The sequence below is a fragment of the Zasmidium cellare genome (genome assembly GCF_010093935.1).
Source record: "Zasmidium cellare ATCC 36951 unplaced genomic scaffold M409scaffold_50, whole genome shotgun sequence".
NCBI lineage: Eukaryota > Fungi > Ascomycota > Dothideomycetes > Mycosphaerellales > Mycosphaerellaceae > Zasmidium > Zasmidium cellare.
The window spans coordinates 25,531-37,907 of record NW_022986994.1 but is presented as its reverse complement, the minus strand read 5'-3'; the positions used below and the strand labels follow the sequence as shown (position 1 = coordinate 37,907).

Sequence of the window (12,377 nt, the reverse complement as noted above, 5' to 3'; positions counted from 1 at the left end):
CAAATTGCATGGCTCGGTGCAGCATCCAGCGTCCAGATTCAGAGCATGTAAGACATATTTGCTGGCCTGTAGACCGTCCTTCTCGTGATATTTAGAGCCGACGTGGCTTGTCTGTTCAATTCTTCAGAGACTGAATTGAAGTAAAAATCCATCAACGCAAAACAAGAAGCCATGGCAAAGAGCATGCGGGTTTCTAAACCAATCTTTGGACCAGTACGATGTTTCCCAGATCTTAGACGGTGCATTTCCGCTGACAAACTTTCTTAGCCAGTATCTCGATCCATTTTCAAGGCCAGATGGCTTGCCAAGTTCAACGCAATACTGGAATCTATCAAATTCGGAGCGAAGTACATGACCTCTGCTCGATTTGATCACCAAGACTGTATCCAGACTTTCGATCTGATCATCGCGTTCGCCCAAGAGGCCAGAGAGCTCGGCTTGCAAGAAGACGACTTCAATACGGACCCGATACCATTCGAATTCGTCACGGACAGCGGCTTATTTCCCATAAGACATGTCAACCCTTTCGAAGCCGCCGAGCATTACAGCGAGACTATGGAGGGCATCGCCGTGGAGAGACGGGATATCAGGCAGCACCGGGAGAAGAGGCTGGCAGGCTGGCAGAGCATCTCTAACGAGGAGATAGCTGACGTTCACAAGCTCAATGTGGGAATCGCGAAAGCTAAGGAGGATGGGCTTTGGCCGAGAGAGCGGATGCCTCGCCGTCGCCAGATCGTGGAGGAGAAGGAGTTCATGAAGTGGAAGGCCTTGGATAAAGCGGGCGCAATGGCGGCTTTGAAGAAGAATTGATGTCGGAAGCGTCGAGCTTAACTGTTGACATGTGCAAGCCGGACTTGTTTGAGGGGAAATCATAGTTTGCTGAGAGACACTGTGCACAGTCTCTCGAAGGCTAGAATTGACGCATTGCATCAACTCCAGGAGGCCCCATCGTCGCCCAAAAACGAACAAGTTGCCACTCATTATCGATGATCTCGAAAGCCATGACTCCCATAACACACAGCACAATTCCAGGCGGATCTCCCGTCACAGCATGCGGGGCGTGGAGCATTGCAGAATCAGCCGTGGCCCCAGGCTGGATGCTGCACTCGTTCAAGTCGATGTGATAATTCGGACTTCTCGCTATGATTGCTTTGATGTCATCCAAAAGCCCTTGCAGGTCGACCCGATACTTCTGCTGATTTCCGCGCATACCGCCTCGCTCAGCTATGAAGTTTTTCGCGCAGTTGGCCCAGGCGGGCGAGTCGATGGAGAGATCGCGGGCATTGATGGCGTCTATTTGACGCTGTGCGATATGCTGGAGATGTGCGATCGTCTCCTTGGATAGTGGTGAGGTATCAGAGCTCATGTTGTCAATCCATGTCTATCTAGTTCAAGAGTAAGTGGAGCCCAGTTGTGGTTGAGATCGGATCGGAGGAACATTGCTCCGTGGCGTAAACTTCGGTTCGCTGTGTGCGTCTGGTTCTCCTATCCATCGTCAACCACTACAACGCTCATCTCACGTCAGGTGAACACGATGCCTCCATTCTTCCACTCAAACATCCATCCGATTACCTTGGCTCAAAGAGTTCAGTCGCCGAAAGAATCGGAACCCTTCAAAAGAGAGGAAACGTTGACCAGTAAAGCCAGCGCAGATCATAAGAGCTGTAGGGAATATCTCTGGATCTTTCCTGTCGTAGCCGCCGTGGGGTCCTGTTCTCGTTGTTTTTACCTCTTATGTGGGCAATCGATAGCCCACTAGCCAACTCAAGTCTCTCGAAGACTACCCGTTCACCAATTCCGACCTTGCGGCTCGTCCCACGAAGGAATGGCACCTCTTTGCAAGTATATGGATCGGAGCTTCTTATGCTGCAACTTTTACTGGCATTTACATTGTGAGGTATGACGATCGGCTGTACGGGTTTGACGAGGATTGGCTTAGAAAGGCCCTGATGCGCGTGGCCGTGGGCGCTGCGTATGTTGCTGGGATCTTCCTCATTCTGGCATCATTATTCGACATCGTTCAATATCCCGGCACCCACCTAGTCTTACTGCACTGCTTTGTCGCTTGTTTCATTGGCAATGCCTTTATCTTGAGCTGTATTTATGCAAAGGACACTTTGCCGTACGAGTTTTTGGGCAACGAGAACAATTACAAGCAGTGGGTTTTGGAGTACAAATTCTGGGGAAAACGTGAACTGATACCTTGTAGTTGCTTCATCTCTATGTAGTGTGGATTTTTGGTCTCTGCTTTGTGCGTTTTGTTCCTGGCGTGCGAGGGTCTCGCTTCACGCAAGACCAGTGTTGAAGTAAGTCCGGCGTCTGAAATGAGGCTTGTGTCATAACTTATACTGCAGCAGCTTTTACAGGTCGTGGTTTTTATGATGTTCTTATACTTGCTTTTGGCAAGCGCATTTTGCCGGTATGTCACCCATCTAATCGTTTGCCAACCACCTGACGACAAGCATAGACCTCCACTTCCCGAAAGGAAGCTTGAAAAGCACGAGTTGGTTTCTGAAGACATATTGTCGCGCATGAATTTCAAGACCCAGCGCCTCATTAGACGAGCGTCAACGAAACCCTAGTAGGTACGATGGCCAGCAGTACTTAAGCGAATGAGATTGGTCATATGGCCTCCCCGTTGATTGAAGTGGTAAAGGCTCACGATCAACACTTCGAACTCTGTCTTTGAGCTCGGGCAACCGGTGGCCTATCTTGTCTTGGCTGCATGACAATAAGACACCATGGATCGACTCATGCTTGACATGAAGAACATAAATCAGTGAAGAGATTGAACGAGAACTCGACTTGCTACTCGTTTCCTCAGAACTTTGCAGGCGGACATTGACAATGAAGTTTTTTTCGACAAGTTTGGTTCTGGCTGCGGCCGCTCAAGCTGTGCCAGACACACAATATTTACGCAGAAGCCTCAATGCAACAGCAAGCGACCGGCTTGGTTTGAAATGGATGGGCAACGATACTAGTCTTCCAAAAGTCCTTGTTCTCTTTACCGGAGGCACAATTTCCAGTGGCTCGTCTTACAGCGCCTTGGATACAACCGATTACGGCCAAACCTCAATAACCGGTGAAGAAATCCTTGCTCGAGATCCCCTCTTGCAGACGGTAGCACAGCTTACGGTATCGAACTGGACGCGAGATGATGGAAACTCGACCGGGACCAGCGATGCTCTGGTGATGAATATGACTAGATTCGCCCACGATGCCTTATGCTCCCCGGATAGCGACATTACAGGAGCCATCTTCACGCATGGTACCAACTCGCTCGAGGAGACGGCATTCCTAATGGATCTACTGGTGAACTGTGGCAAACCGATTGTTGGAGTGGGCGCTATGCGGCCTTACACAGCCTTGTCATTTGACGGCGATGCCAACTTCTTTCAATCGATCGCTTTAGCTGCTAGTCCGGATGCAAGACATCGCGGCGTGCTTGTGGCATTCAGCGACCGAATCTTATCGGGTTTCTGGGTTACCAAGCTCGATTCAACTCATCCTGATGCTTTTCATCAAACCACGAGTGGAGGAGACCTTGGTGAATTCCTCAACATGCGTCCTTACTTCTTCAACTCGTAAGTGTCATGAAAGACCTAGAGCTTGATCCCAACTAATGGTCCCAGCCCATCAAGGCCTGTTCCAAAACACAACTTCAACATCTCCCTGGTCTCAGAGCATCCCTCCTATCCAGCCCTGCCTCACGTCGACATTCTCTACGCCGCTCGCCAATTCGATGCCAGACTGGCCCTCAACTGCCTCGCCAACGGTGCTTCAGGGATTGTCATTGCCGGCACTGGAAACGGTGGGATTCCAAATGGCTCAGACATCATAGCCGAGGCGGTTGAGAAAGGTCTTCAAGTCGTTGTTGGGACCAGATCGCCATATGGCGCAGCATCGCCGCAGCCGGATTCGACTTGGGCGAAATCTGGCTATGTTCACGTCATTCAATCCAGGATCATGCTGCAGCTGGCCATTGCGTCCGGATATAATCAGAACCAGACGATTGAGTTGTTCGAGGGAACAGTACGAAAGGCGATCAGGCCATTCGGTCTCTGATTCGCCAGACAAAAAATCGACAGACGAACGTCCAAGAGTCAGAAAACCAGCTTTGATCAGTCAACGAAAGATCCTGGTAACGAGCTCAGCCGAGCCATTCCATCTTCCACCCACTCGTCCTCCACCACCTCTGCGCCATCCTTCTCACTTTCATCTAGTCATTGCGAAGCCTTCCCCTCCTTGATAGCATCGACATCCTTGCCCTCGGCTCCATCAACAGTCTCGCTGGGCTCTTCCTCCACAACGCCCGTCTCTCTGAAATAATACCAGTAATGCGCATACGCCACCCCAACAGCCACCACCAACCCCACAGCCACAGTAAACCCAATTCGCCGGTTTCCAGAAGAGCTCATCATCCAAGAGCAGATCCATTTCATCACCGGTGTGACGAGAGCTTTTCTTTCGGTTTCCATGTCCGGGTTGTTGGTGATGAGGAGCATCAGCGTGGCGATCAGCAGCAAGAACAGCAAGATGACAGTGGCGACTTGGATCTCTGCGAGGAGGAAGGTGATGTTTCTCGTCGTTTGCAGGACTTCGAAACCTTCGGCCACCAAGGGCGTGACCTGGTCGAAGGCGGCGTTAATCTGTTTGCTGTAAGGGATGCCCATGGTGACGGCTAGAGACCAAACAAGCTAATTTGATTCTGTACAGCGACGAGGATCCTGGGCACTTGTGCTCTCTAGAGTGCTTTTTGGGTCATAATCGATGCACAGACAGAGCTATATGAGCATTGAATGCGGTGGACTGACAGCTCGATCAGCATGACGTAGGTCGATTCATGTCGCTTCAAGGCTGCATGAGTGGCGGCTGGAAGCGAGAAGGATTCGTTGACCACGACATCGCAGACAACACCAGCTCCCCGTGTCAAACGACCAAAAAAGCTGCATCTTCATCATACTATCGCCATCGACTGACTCAGGGAGCTCTTAAATACCACAACCTCCCCTTCCGCAGCCTTACCAGTATTGCCCAAGCTACCGAGGAGTTGACGACCTCTGTTTACGATCGGCAAATCCTCCAGACTTCGTCCTACTCCTGAGTAAGAGTAGCAAGCAAATATGGCACACACCCGCATCCGCAAATTCAACACAAAAGACACCTACCCGGAGCAAAACCTGGACAACGACCTTAGCCAAGCCGTGGTCGCCAAAGGTACCTACATCTTCCTGCGAGGCCAGTGTCCACAAGACCTCGACACAGCCCAGAACATCTCCAGCCATGACCCAGTCGAGCAGACACACAAGGTGATGAAGAACATCCGGCAGCTCGTCGAGGAAGCGGGAGGGAAGATGGAGCATGTGACGAAGCTTGTGGTATATTTGACGGATGTGAGGCATCGCGAGCCGGTGTATAGGACGATGGGGGAGTATATCAAGGGAGTGTTTCCGGTTTGTACGGGGCTGGTGGTTGTTGCGCTTGCGAGGCCGGAGTGGTTGGTTGAGATTGATGCCACCGCGGTCATCCCTGAATCTGAATGATAGGTCGGCGGTTCTTCAGGGAACAATTTGGGAACGATCGTTCCCCGGCAAAGCAGACAATGCAATGATGAGTTCCCTGGCATTTTGAGATGTATGTTGAGATTGCGTGCATGCGGCTAATGGGGAGTTTAGAGCATTCACTCACTCAAGTGGACCCACTTACCCTTTTCGTCTCGGCCCGAGACTGCGGTTATGTTAAACCTTAATCAGCATTTTGACTGGAAGCACAACGACACACTGGGACTTACATTTTCATGATGCTCACATTCAGTACAGACTCGTTTCTTTTGCCTTTCGCGAACCGCTTCTCGTGGCTTGCGATCCCCGGAGAAGCTGGTTGTACAAGCTAACTTACCTGTGTTTGAGTTGGCGAGTACCTGCACTGATAAGAGAGCTTTCTGAAGCACCTTCGATTCGTCTTTGCCATGTCCGGTCAAGTCCTATCAAGGTCCACGTATAGCCTGGTTTCGAATTATTTCAGACAAAGCCGCTCCACAACCATGCCCATCAAATCGATTCTCCACAAAGTCGCACATCCCTTCTCCTCAACCAGCAAAGCCGCCTCATCAATCACTTTTGACAAGTTCTGCAACATAATAGACGGCAAGCAACGAAGTGGCGATCAAATCCACAACGCCATCAACCCCCGCACCCAAGAAAAACTCTGGGACATCCCCATCGCCACAGAAAACGACGTCAACGATGCCGTCAAAGCCGCAGAGCGAGCGTTCCAGGACTGGCGCCCCACACCCATCGAAAATCGACAAAAACTGATGAAGGAGTACATCCAGCTCTGGAAAGAGCACCACACGGAGATGACCGATCTCCTCATGGCGGAGAATGGCAAAGCCCGCACAATGGCCATCGTCGAAGTCGACAGCGTGTCGGCGTTCTGGGAGTACTTCAGCAAGATCACCTTCCCTGTTGAGGAATTCGAAGACGAGCAGAAAGTCGTCAAGACGATCTACAAACCCCTCGGCGTAGCCGTAGGGATCTCACCCTGGAATTTCCCCCTGTCCCTCTCGCTGGCCTTCAAAGTCGCCCCGGCCATCGTCGCAGATTGTCCGATTATCATCAAACCCTCACCTTTCACGCCCTACACAGCGGCAAAAGCTATCGAGCTCGCTCAGCAGATCTTCCCGCCTGGCTTGATCCAATGTCTCGGCGGCGACGACAGACTCGGGCCTTGGCTAACAGGCCATCCCGACGTGAAGAAAATCTCCTTCACGGGCTCCATCGCGACAGGCAAAAAAGTCACGGAAGCCTGCTCCAAGGACCTCAAACGTGTCGTCCTCGAGCTCGGCGGCAACGATCCCGCCGTCGTGTGCGAAGACGTGGATATCGAAGCCACGGCCGCGGAGTGCGCTATGGGGTCGTGGTTCAACACGGGGCAGATGTGTGTCTGCACCAAGCGCATTTTTGTGCATGAGAAGATCTATAAGCCTTTCATGGAGGCCATGATTAAGTTCACGAAGACGTTGAGTTTGGAGGCTGAAGGGGAGGGAGCGCTGCTCGGGCCTGTGCAGAATGAGATGCAGTACGAGAAGGTTTTGGAGGTGGTTGAGGATTCGAGGGTGAAGGGGTATAGGTTTTCGTTGGGGGGTTGAGGAGGCTAAAGGGAGTGGTGGGAAGGGGTTCTTTATCAATCCGACGATTGTGGATAATCCGCCTAGTGATTCGATTGTGTGGAAGGAGGAGCCGTTTGGTGAGTATCAACCCTCAACCTGCTGATGCTTGGCTCTGATTCCTCTTCGTAGGTCCTATCGTCCCAGTCCAGCCCTGGAAGGACGAGGCAGATGTGATCCGACGCTGCAACGACGACAAGACTGGCCTTGGTGCTTGCGTGTACTCCAAAGACATCGAGCGAGCGGAACGTATTGCCGCCAACATTGATTCTGGGTAAGTCGTCTATTCTTTTCAGATCGCTGTTGCTGACCCCGTCCCATACAGTACCGTATGGGTCAACTCATTCGAGAAACCTGTCCCAGAGGCATACTTCAGCGGCCACAAGATGAGTGGACTCGGTGGTGAAGGCTCGGTGAAGGGGATGCTGGCGTATTGCAATGCGACTGTGAATCAGCGGTACAAGAAGAATGTCAACTATGCGTGAGGTGTTGTGAACTGGTGTTGCGGTGAAGAGTCACTCTGGAACTAATCCTCTTCTCAGCTGAGTAAACGATGAGTTTGCAGGGGGAGAACGTCTCTTCTATAGATGCATCTGCAAATGCCATGGGCTGAGCAACGGGCACGTCACTCATAATCGAAACCTAGTCGCTCTATGGCCTGAAGTTGATGATTAAGTGCGAAACTCGCAAATCTCGCCCTATTAGGACCGTATAGAGACTTCTGGAGCCTCGCCTAGGTACCAGCTGAAACGCCAGAGCCAAGAGCCGAAGGATCTCTCGGGTGTCGGTAGCTCTTTCTATCCATGCTACCAGAGTTCGGCCCTAATGCAAGGTGTTCCTGCAGATATATACGTAGACTTCACTCCTCCAAAACTTCTTTCCACTCACGACATTTCGAATTGTTTGCAACAATGGCTTCCAGAACGGCGCCAGTTTTCATTTTCGACAACCCACGAACGGGATCTCAGCTTCTGAATCAGTACTTTGCGAAGCATCCTCAGCTGGAAGGGACGCCCGGGATGATATCTTCGTGGCTTTGGCCAATGTCTGTGTGTGGGAATGAGAGGTTGGCGTCGAAGTTGGAAATTGGTCCGGAAGCTGTGGAAGCTGATAAAGTCCTTGAGGCGGAAATGGCGGCCTGGTACAAGGAGAAGGTGAACGTCGATCTAAACGCCATGTTAACGTTTGAGAACGTTAAGATGGGGTTCGAATACAACGTTGCAAGGGTCTTGGGAGAGGTGTGTTGTTGTAGGAGTCCCCGTGTGGAGGACTTGCTGACATTTGTCCAGGGCAAAATCCCTTTCTCGAGAGAGCATCGAACAAGCATGCTCAGACAAGATCTGCTCCAGGAGCTTGTGCGCACAGGCTTCATTGCCAATCCACCGTCAAATCCAACGTATATGCCAGACGCTCTTTACGCGACCATTCGCAACCCGGTCATCCTCATACGCCACCCGGCCAAGGTGATCCCCTCCTACTACCGCTCTCAGCGTGAGAAGCAGAAGTATGCTATCTCGGACGAACCAATGCGAGCTTGGACTCGGCAGAAGATTGGCCGATTCTTTTACGAGCATCTGGCATCCACGGATCCGGTTATCGTCGACGGAGATGATGTGATGTCGAAGCCAAGGGAGCTCAGTAGGAAGTTGTGCGGTATCTGGGGCCTCGACTTCAAGGGCTGCCAATTCGAGTGGGAGGAGGAGAATGATCTGATGAAGAGCTTCCCGCTGAGTACCCCTTACATGAGCACGATCTTCTATTCGACGGGGATCCATGAGAAGGAGACCAAGGTAAGCCGGGCTTTGTGCACGTGAGTGGCTCAAGTGAGCTGACGTAGGAGCAGGAAGTGAACGTCGATGTCGAGCAGGTGAAGTGGGAGAAGGAATTTGGGGAAGAAGTCGCCAGGGGTATGAGAAAACTGGTCGATGAAGACTTGGCGGATTATGAGCATTTGAAAAGTAAGAAGTTGCAGGTGTAATGAATGCACCATACACTAGGGCAAGCAGTGAAAAGCTATTCTGTTGTACTGCAGTCGCACCTTCCGCCAAGCCTCACATGAGCAAACGGTGTGAAAGCGCAACTCGCCCGCTTCTCTCTTCAACTTCGACCACATCAACCACCACCACCACCCGGTATCTACGGTGCACTCCACACACTGGACGCGACAAACATGACGCCCAAGCGAGAAGCGACAGAAGATTCGGCGCCGCCGCCAGCTACGAAAAAGCTGAAGTCAGTTAATCCCCAACACTTCGTGGGAGACCGAGGCAGCATGATCGCTAACGGATTCGTAGAGCGAGCTTTACCTGCGGAGACTCTGTTACCGTTGTCGTGGGCAAATACATCCAAAAGACTTTCACGATTCACAAAGACCTGGTCTGCGCCTCATCCAATTTCTTCCTCGCAGCAACCTCCGATCGATGGAGCAAAGCAGCGGACAAGACTATCAGGCTTCCGGACCACTTGCCCGACACGTTTGAGGTATATGTTACGTGGCTTTATTATGACACGACCGATGCCCTGGAGTCTGTCCAAAGACTGCGCCCTGTCCGAGCAAATGAGACGGAGGATACGAGATGCCAAGACGACGTCTACTACATGGCAAAGGCCTGGATACTGGGCGACTTCCTTGGTGACTACGCCTTCAAAAATGCCGTCATGAAGAGTCTCTTACAGATGCGTGGTGTCGATGGACCTCTCAAAATCAGTCCGGTCACTGTCAATCTCATACTCAAGAGCTGTCCGTCCGGGTCGGGTCTGTATCGGTGGCTGACAGATATGTGCTGCGCGATCTACAAGCCTGCCTTCATCGAGCAATACAAAGAAGTGGCTCCTGTGGAGTTCTGGCACGACATGCTGAGAACTTACATGGCGGCGCCAAGATTTACATTCTACAGCTCTCTTTTGCCTGGCCCATTAAAGCTGGGCCAGTACGAGGAGCATGAGGTGGCAAGCAAGAACGAGGAAGGCGAGAAGAGCAAGGAGGAGGCACAGTCTTAGCTGTTGGAGAATCCAGGCCTACATGACGAAGTGGTTGGCTAAGCACTGGTGAGAACGTGATTTGCGATTACCTCCAGAGTTGAGGTGCGTGTCGAGCGGTCAGAATGGATGTGGAGGGAGCTGTTGATACTACAGTAGCTGATGTTAGCTGCGCTATGGAGAAAACCACTCTTCTCACAACTATCGTTCAAAACCATGTCTTTCAGTTGCTGCCTAGTCCTCAAGATTGGAGTCGCTAGTTCGGAAATAATGACGCATACTGCAGTTTTGCATGTGATACCGGTGGCTGATGGGCCGTGAGCTGTCACATCGAACTGCCAAACTCACGGAGTCCGCGCAGAGAATCGACGCGAGCCTACTCGAAGGCAGCAAGCCAGAACAAGACGCATCTTGTCTGGATTTTATGGTCAAGAGCTGGATTCTTGGCGACTATCTACAAGAAACATCTTTCAAAAACACCGTCATGTCAACCATCATGTCCCTCCAGATCAACAATGCATCCAAGATACGGGAGGACACCATCATCACCGTCGCCACCAAGTGTGCTGTCTCCTCCGGGCTATATCGATGGCTCGTGGACATTCTGGTATGCACTCATACAACTCCGAGTTTCAAAGAACAGAGAATGGGATGGCCAAAGCAGCTTCGGTGTGACATCTCCGAGAGTGTCATAGAATTGGCGGACAAGAGCATATTCAAGAAGAAGCTGTCACTCATAGCGGACCTTCCGAAGTACGTGGAGAGCGATTCCAAGAGATGGTGATACGACGCCGAGAGTCGGGATATCAGGATTGCGAGAATGGCTCACGCAGTTCTACACATCGGACGGTCGGCCAGACCACGAGTGACGATGGGCGAAGCGTGCAAGTAACGGAAGCGGCTCACGAAAGGGGCCTCGAACGAGGTTGAGCATACGGAAAACGGCACATCCAGCGCAGCGCAGCGGCGATAGAAGATTAGATTGACATGACATCATTCCTATAGTTCGAGGTGAATGCAAATGTTAGAGCGACATGTGAAGTCGCCAAGTAACTTTGCAGCCTTGCTCACTGTAGCGCGCCTTCCCTTCTTTCGAGCTTGCCTTCCACAACATCTCACTTCACAACTTCAAGCTTGATCTTCTCCTAACAATAACAAAGAACACATCCCCCTGACAATGGCGAAGCTGACCACCCGCAAATCAAAGCGTTTGAGCAATAAACAGCAACTTGCGACTTCATCACCGCCACCGTTTCGAGCATCACCTGCAAAAGTCGCATCTGACAGAACCGCTGCGACTCGACCAGCATTAGCGACAGTTGCGTCAGTAGCTCTTCCTTCAACAGAAACAGTACCAGCGAAACTATCATCAGCTCTACCAGCACCACAACCGCAAGTTCAACCTACCATATGACGCCACCTCAACTAACACCCCACAGAACCACCGCCCCATCCACACCCCACCCGCTCATCATCATAGCCGACCAACCCCCCTACGAACGCACCTTCTCCGTCAACCGCACCCTCTACACAACCCACTCCAAACTCCTGCGCCGAGCCACCTCCGAAGCGCCCAGCCCTGACCTCGCCATCGCCCTCCCCGGCATCCGCGCCCTCGACTTCGAAGCCTACGCAACGCACCACAGCCACTTTCGTCAAGACCTCGCCATTTTGGCGGACATGCAATGGGAAGCGATCAAGCCGAAAAACTGCATCCTGACACCCGCGCAGAAGACGCATGTAAGGGTGGCGACGTTGCTGGGGTACTGGATCATGGGGAATGGACTGCAGGACACAGAGTTCAAGAATGTCGTTATGGACGCATTGCTTCGCGAGGATCTTGCGGGCGATGGAGGAGCGGCGATCGTGCAGAGCGCGGGGTGTATTCTGAGTTATGGACAGACGGGCGCGGAGTCGGGACTGTATCGGTTGCTGCTGGATGTTATGGCGCCGATGGTGACGGAGGAGTTTGTGGATGAGTTTGCGAAGACGTGGTCGAGAGACTTTGTGGTGGATTTGTTGAAGAGGGTGGTGGTGCGGAGGGGTGGGCAGGATGTTGAGGTTTTGCCGACGCTGGCGGACAGGCAGAGGTATTATGAGGTGGAGGCGAAGGTGGCCGAGAGGCTCGTGGGGGCGACTGAATGAACGTATCGGCTTGGGAAGCGACAGAGAACCGTGTGTCGAACTGGGCTTCACGATACCGGCCACAGGTCGAATACTTCGAATGAGC

The 12,377-nt window shown here is 52.0% G+C and overlaps 7 protein-coding genes across 7 annotated transcripts; 5 read left to right on the top strand and 2 right to left on the bottom strand.

Moving 5' to 3' along the window:
• Positions 1 to 498: 498 nt before the first annotated feature.
• Positions 499 to 1,366, bottom strand: M409DRAFT_60115 (uncharacterized protein; the record flags this gene model as incomplete). The annotated part of the gene is made up of 2 exons (XM_033814369.1): positions 499 to 831; positions 968 to 1,366. The coding sequence occupies 2 exons, from the start codon at positions 1,364 to 1,366 to the stop codon at positions 499 to 501; spliced, it is 732 nt and encodes a 243-aa protein (XP_033661084.1).
• A 1,481-nt stretch (positions 1,367 to 2,847) lies between these two features.
• Positions 2,848 to 4,065, top strand: M409DRAFT_60114 (uncharacterized protein; the record flags this gene model as incomplete). Its single annotated transcript, XM_033814368.1, has 2 exons — positions 2,848 to 3,584; positions 3,633 to 4,065. The coding sequence occupies 2 exons, from the start codon at positions 2,848 to 2,850 to the stop codon at positions 4,063 to 4,065; spliced, it is 1,170 nt and encodes a 389-aa protein (XP_033661083.1).
• A 158-nt stretch (positions 4,066 to 4,223) lies between these two features.
• M409DRAFT_60113 (uncharacterized protein) lies at positions 4,224 to 4,673 on the bottom strand (the record flags this gene model as incomplete). The annotated part of the gene is made up of 1 exon (XM_033814367.1): positions 4,224 to 4,673. The coding sequence occupies one exon, from the start codon at positions 4,671 to 4,673 to the stop codon at positions 4,224 to 4,226; it is 450 nt and encodes a 149-aa protein (XP_033661082.1).
• Positions 4,674 to 5,123: 450 nt separating this feature from the next.
• M409DRAFT_29274 (uncharacterized protein) lies at positions 5,124 to 5,543 on the top strand (the record flags this gene model as incomplete). Its single annotated transcript, XM_033809391.1, has 1 exon — positions 5,124 to 5,543. The coding sequence occupies one exon, from the start codon at positions 5,124 to 5,126 to the stop codon at positions 5,541 to 5,543; it is 420 nt and encodes a 139-aa protein (XP_033661081.1).
• Positions 5,544 to 6,043: 500 nt separating this feature from the next.
• Positions 6,044 to 7,653, top strand: M409DRAFT_70558 (uncharacterized protein; the record flags this gene model as incomplete). The annotated part of the gene is made up of 4 exons (XM_033818793.1): positions 6,044 to 7,125; positions 7,166 to 7,248; positions 7,301 to 7,442; positions 7,494 to 7,653. The coding sequence occupies 4 exons, from the start codon at positions 6,044 to 6,046 to the stop codon at positions 7,651 to 7,653; spliced, it is 1,467 nt and encodes a 488-aa protein (XP_033661080.1).
• A 1,104-nt stretch (positions 7,654 to 8,757) lies between these two features.
• On the top strand, positions 8,758 to 9,122 carry M409DRAFT_33300 (uncharacterized protein; the record flags this gene model as incomplete). Its single annotated transcript, XM_033810285.1, has 2 exons — positions 8,758 to 8,958; positions 9,012 to 9,122. Coding segments are annotated over 2 exons (312 nt in total), but the record flags the coding sequence as incomplete, so codon positions are not given.
• Positions 9,123 to 10,643: 1,521 nt separating this feature from the next.
• Positions 10,644 to 12,292, top strand: M409DRAFT_29271 (uncharacterized protein; the record flags this gene model as incomplete). Its single annotated transcript, XM_033809390.1, has 2 exons — positions 10,644 to 10,900; positions 11,587 to 12,292. 2 exons carry the CDS (start codon positions 10,644 to 10,646, stop codon positions 12,290 to 12,292), a joined length of 963 nt encoding a protein of 320 aa, XP_033661078.1.
• Positions 12,293 to 12,377: the final 85 nt, after the last annotated feature.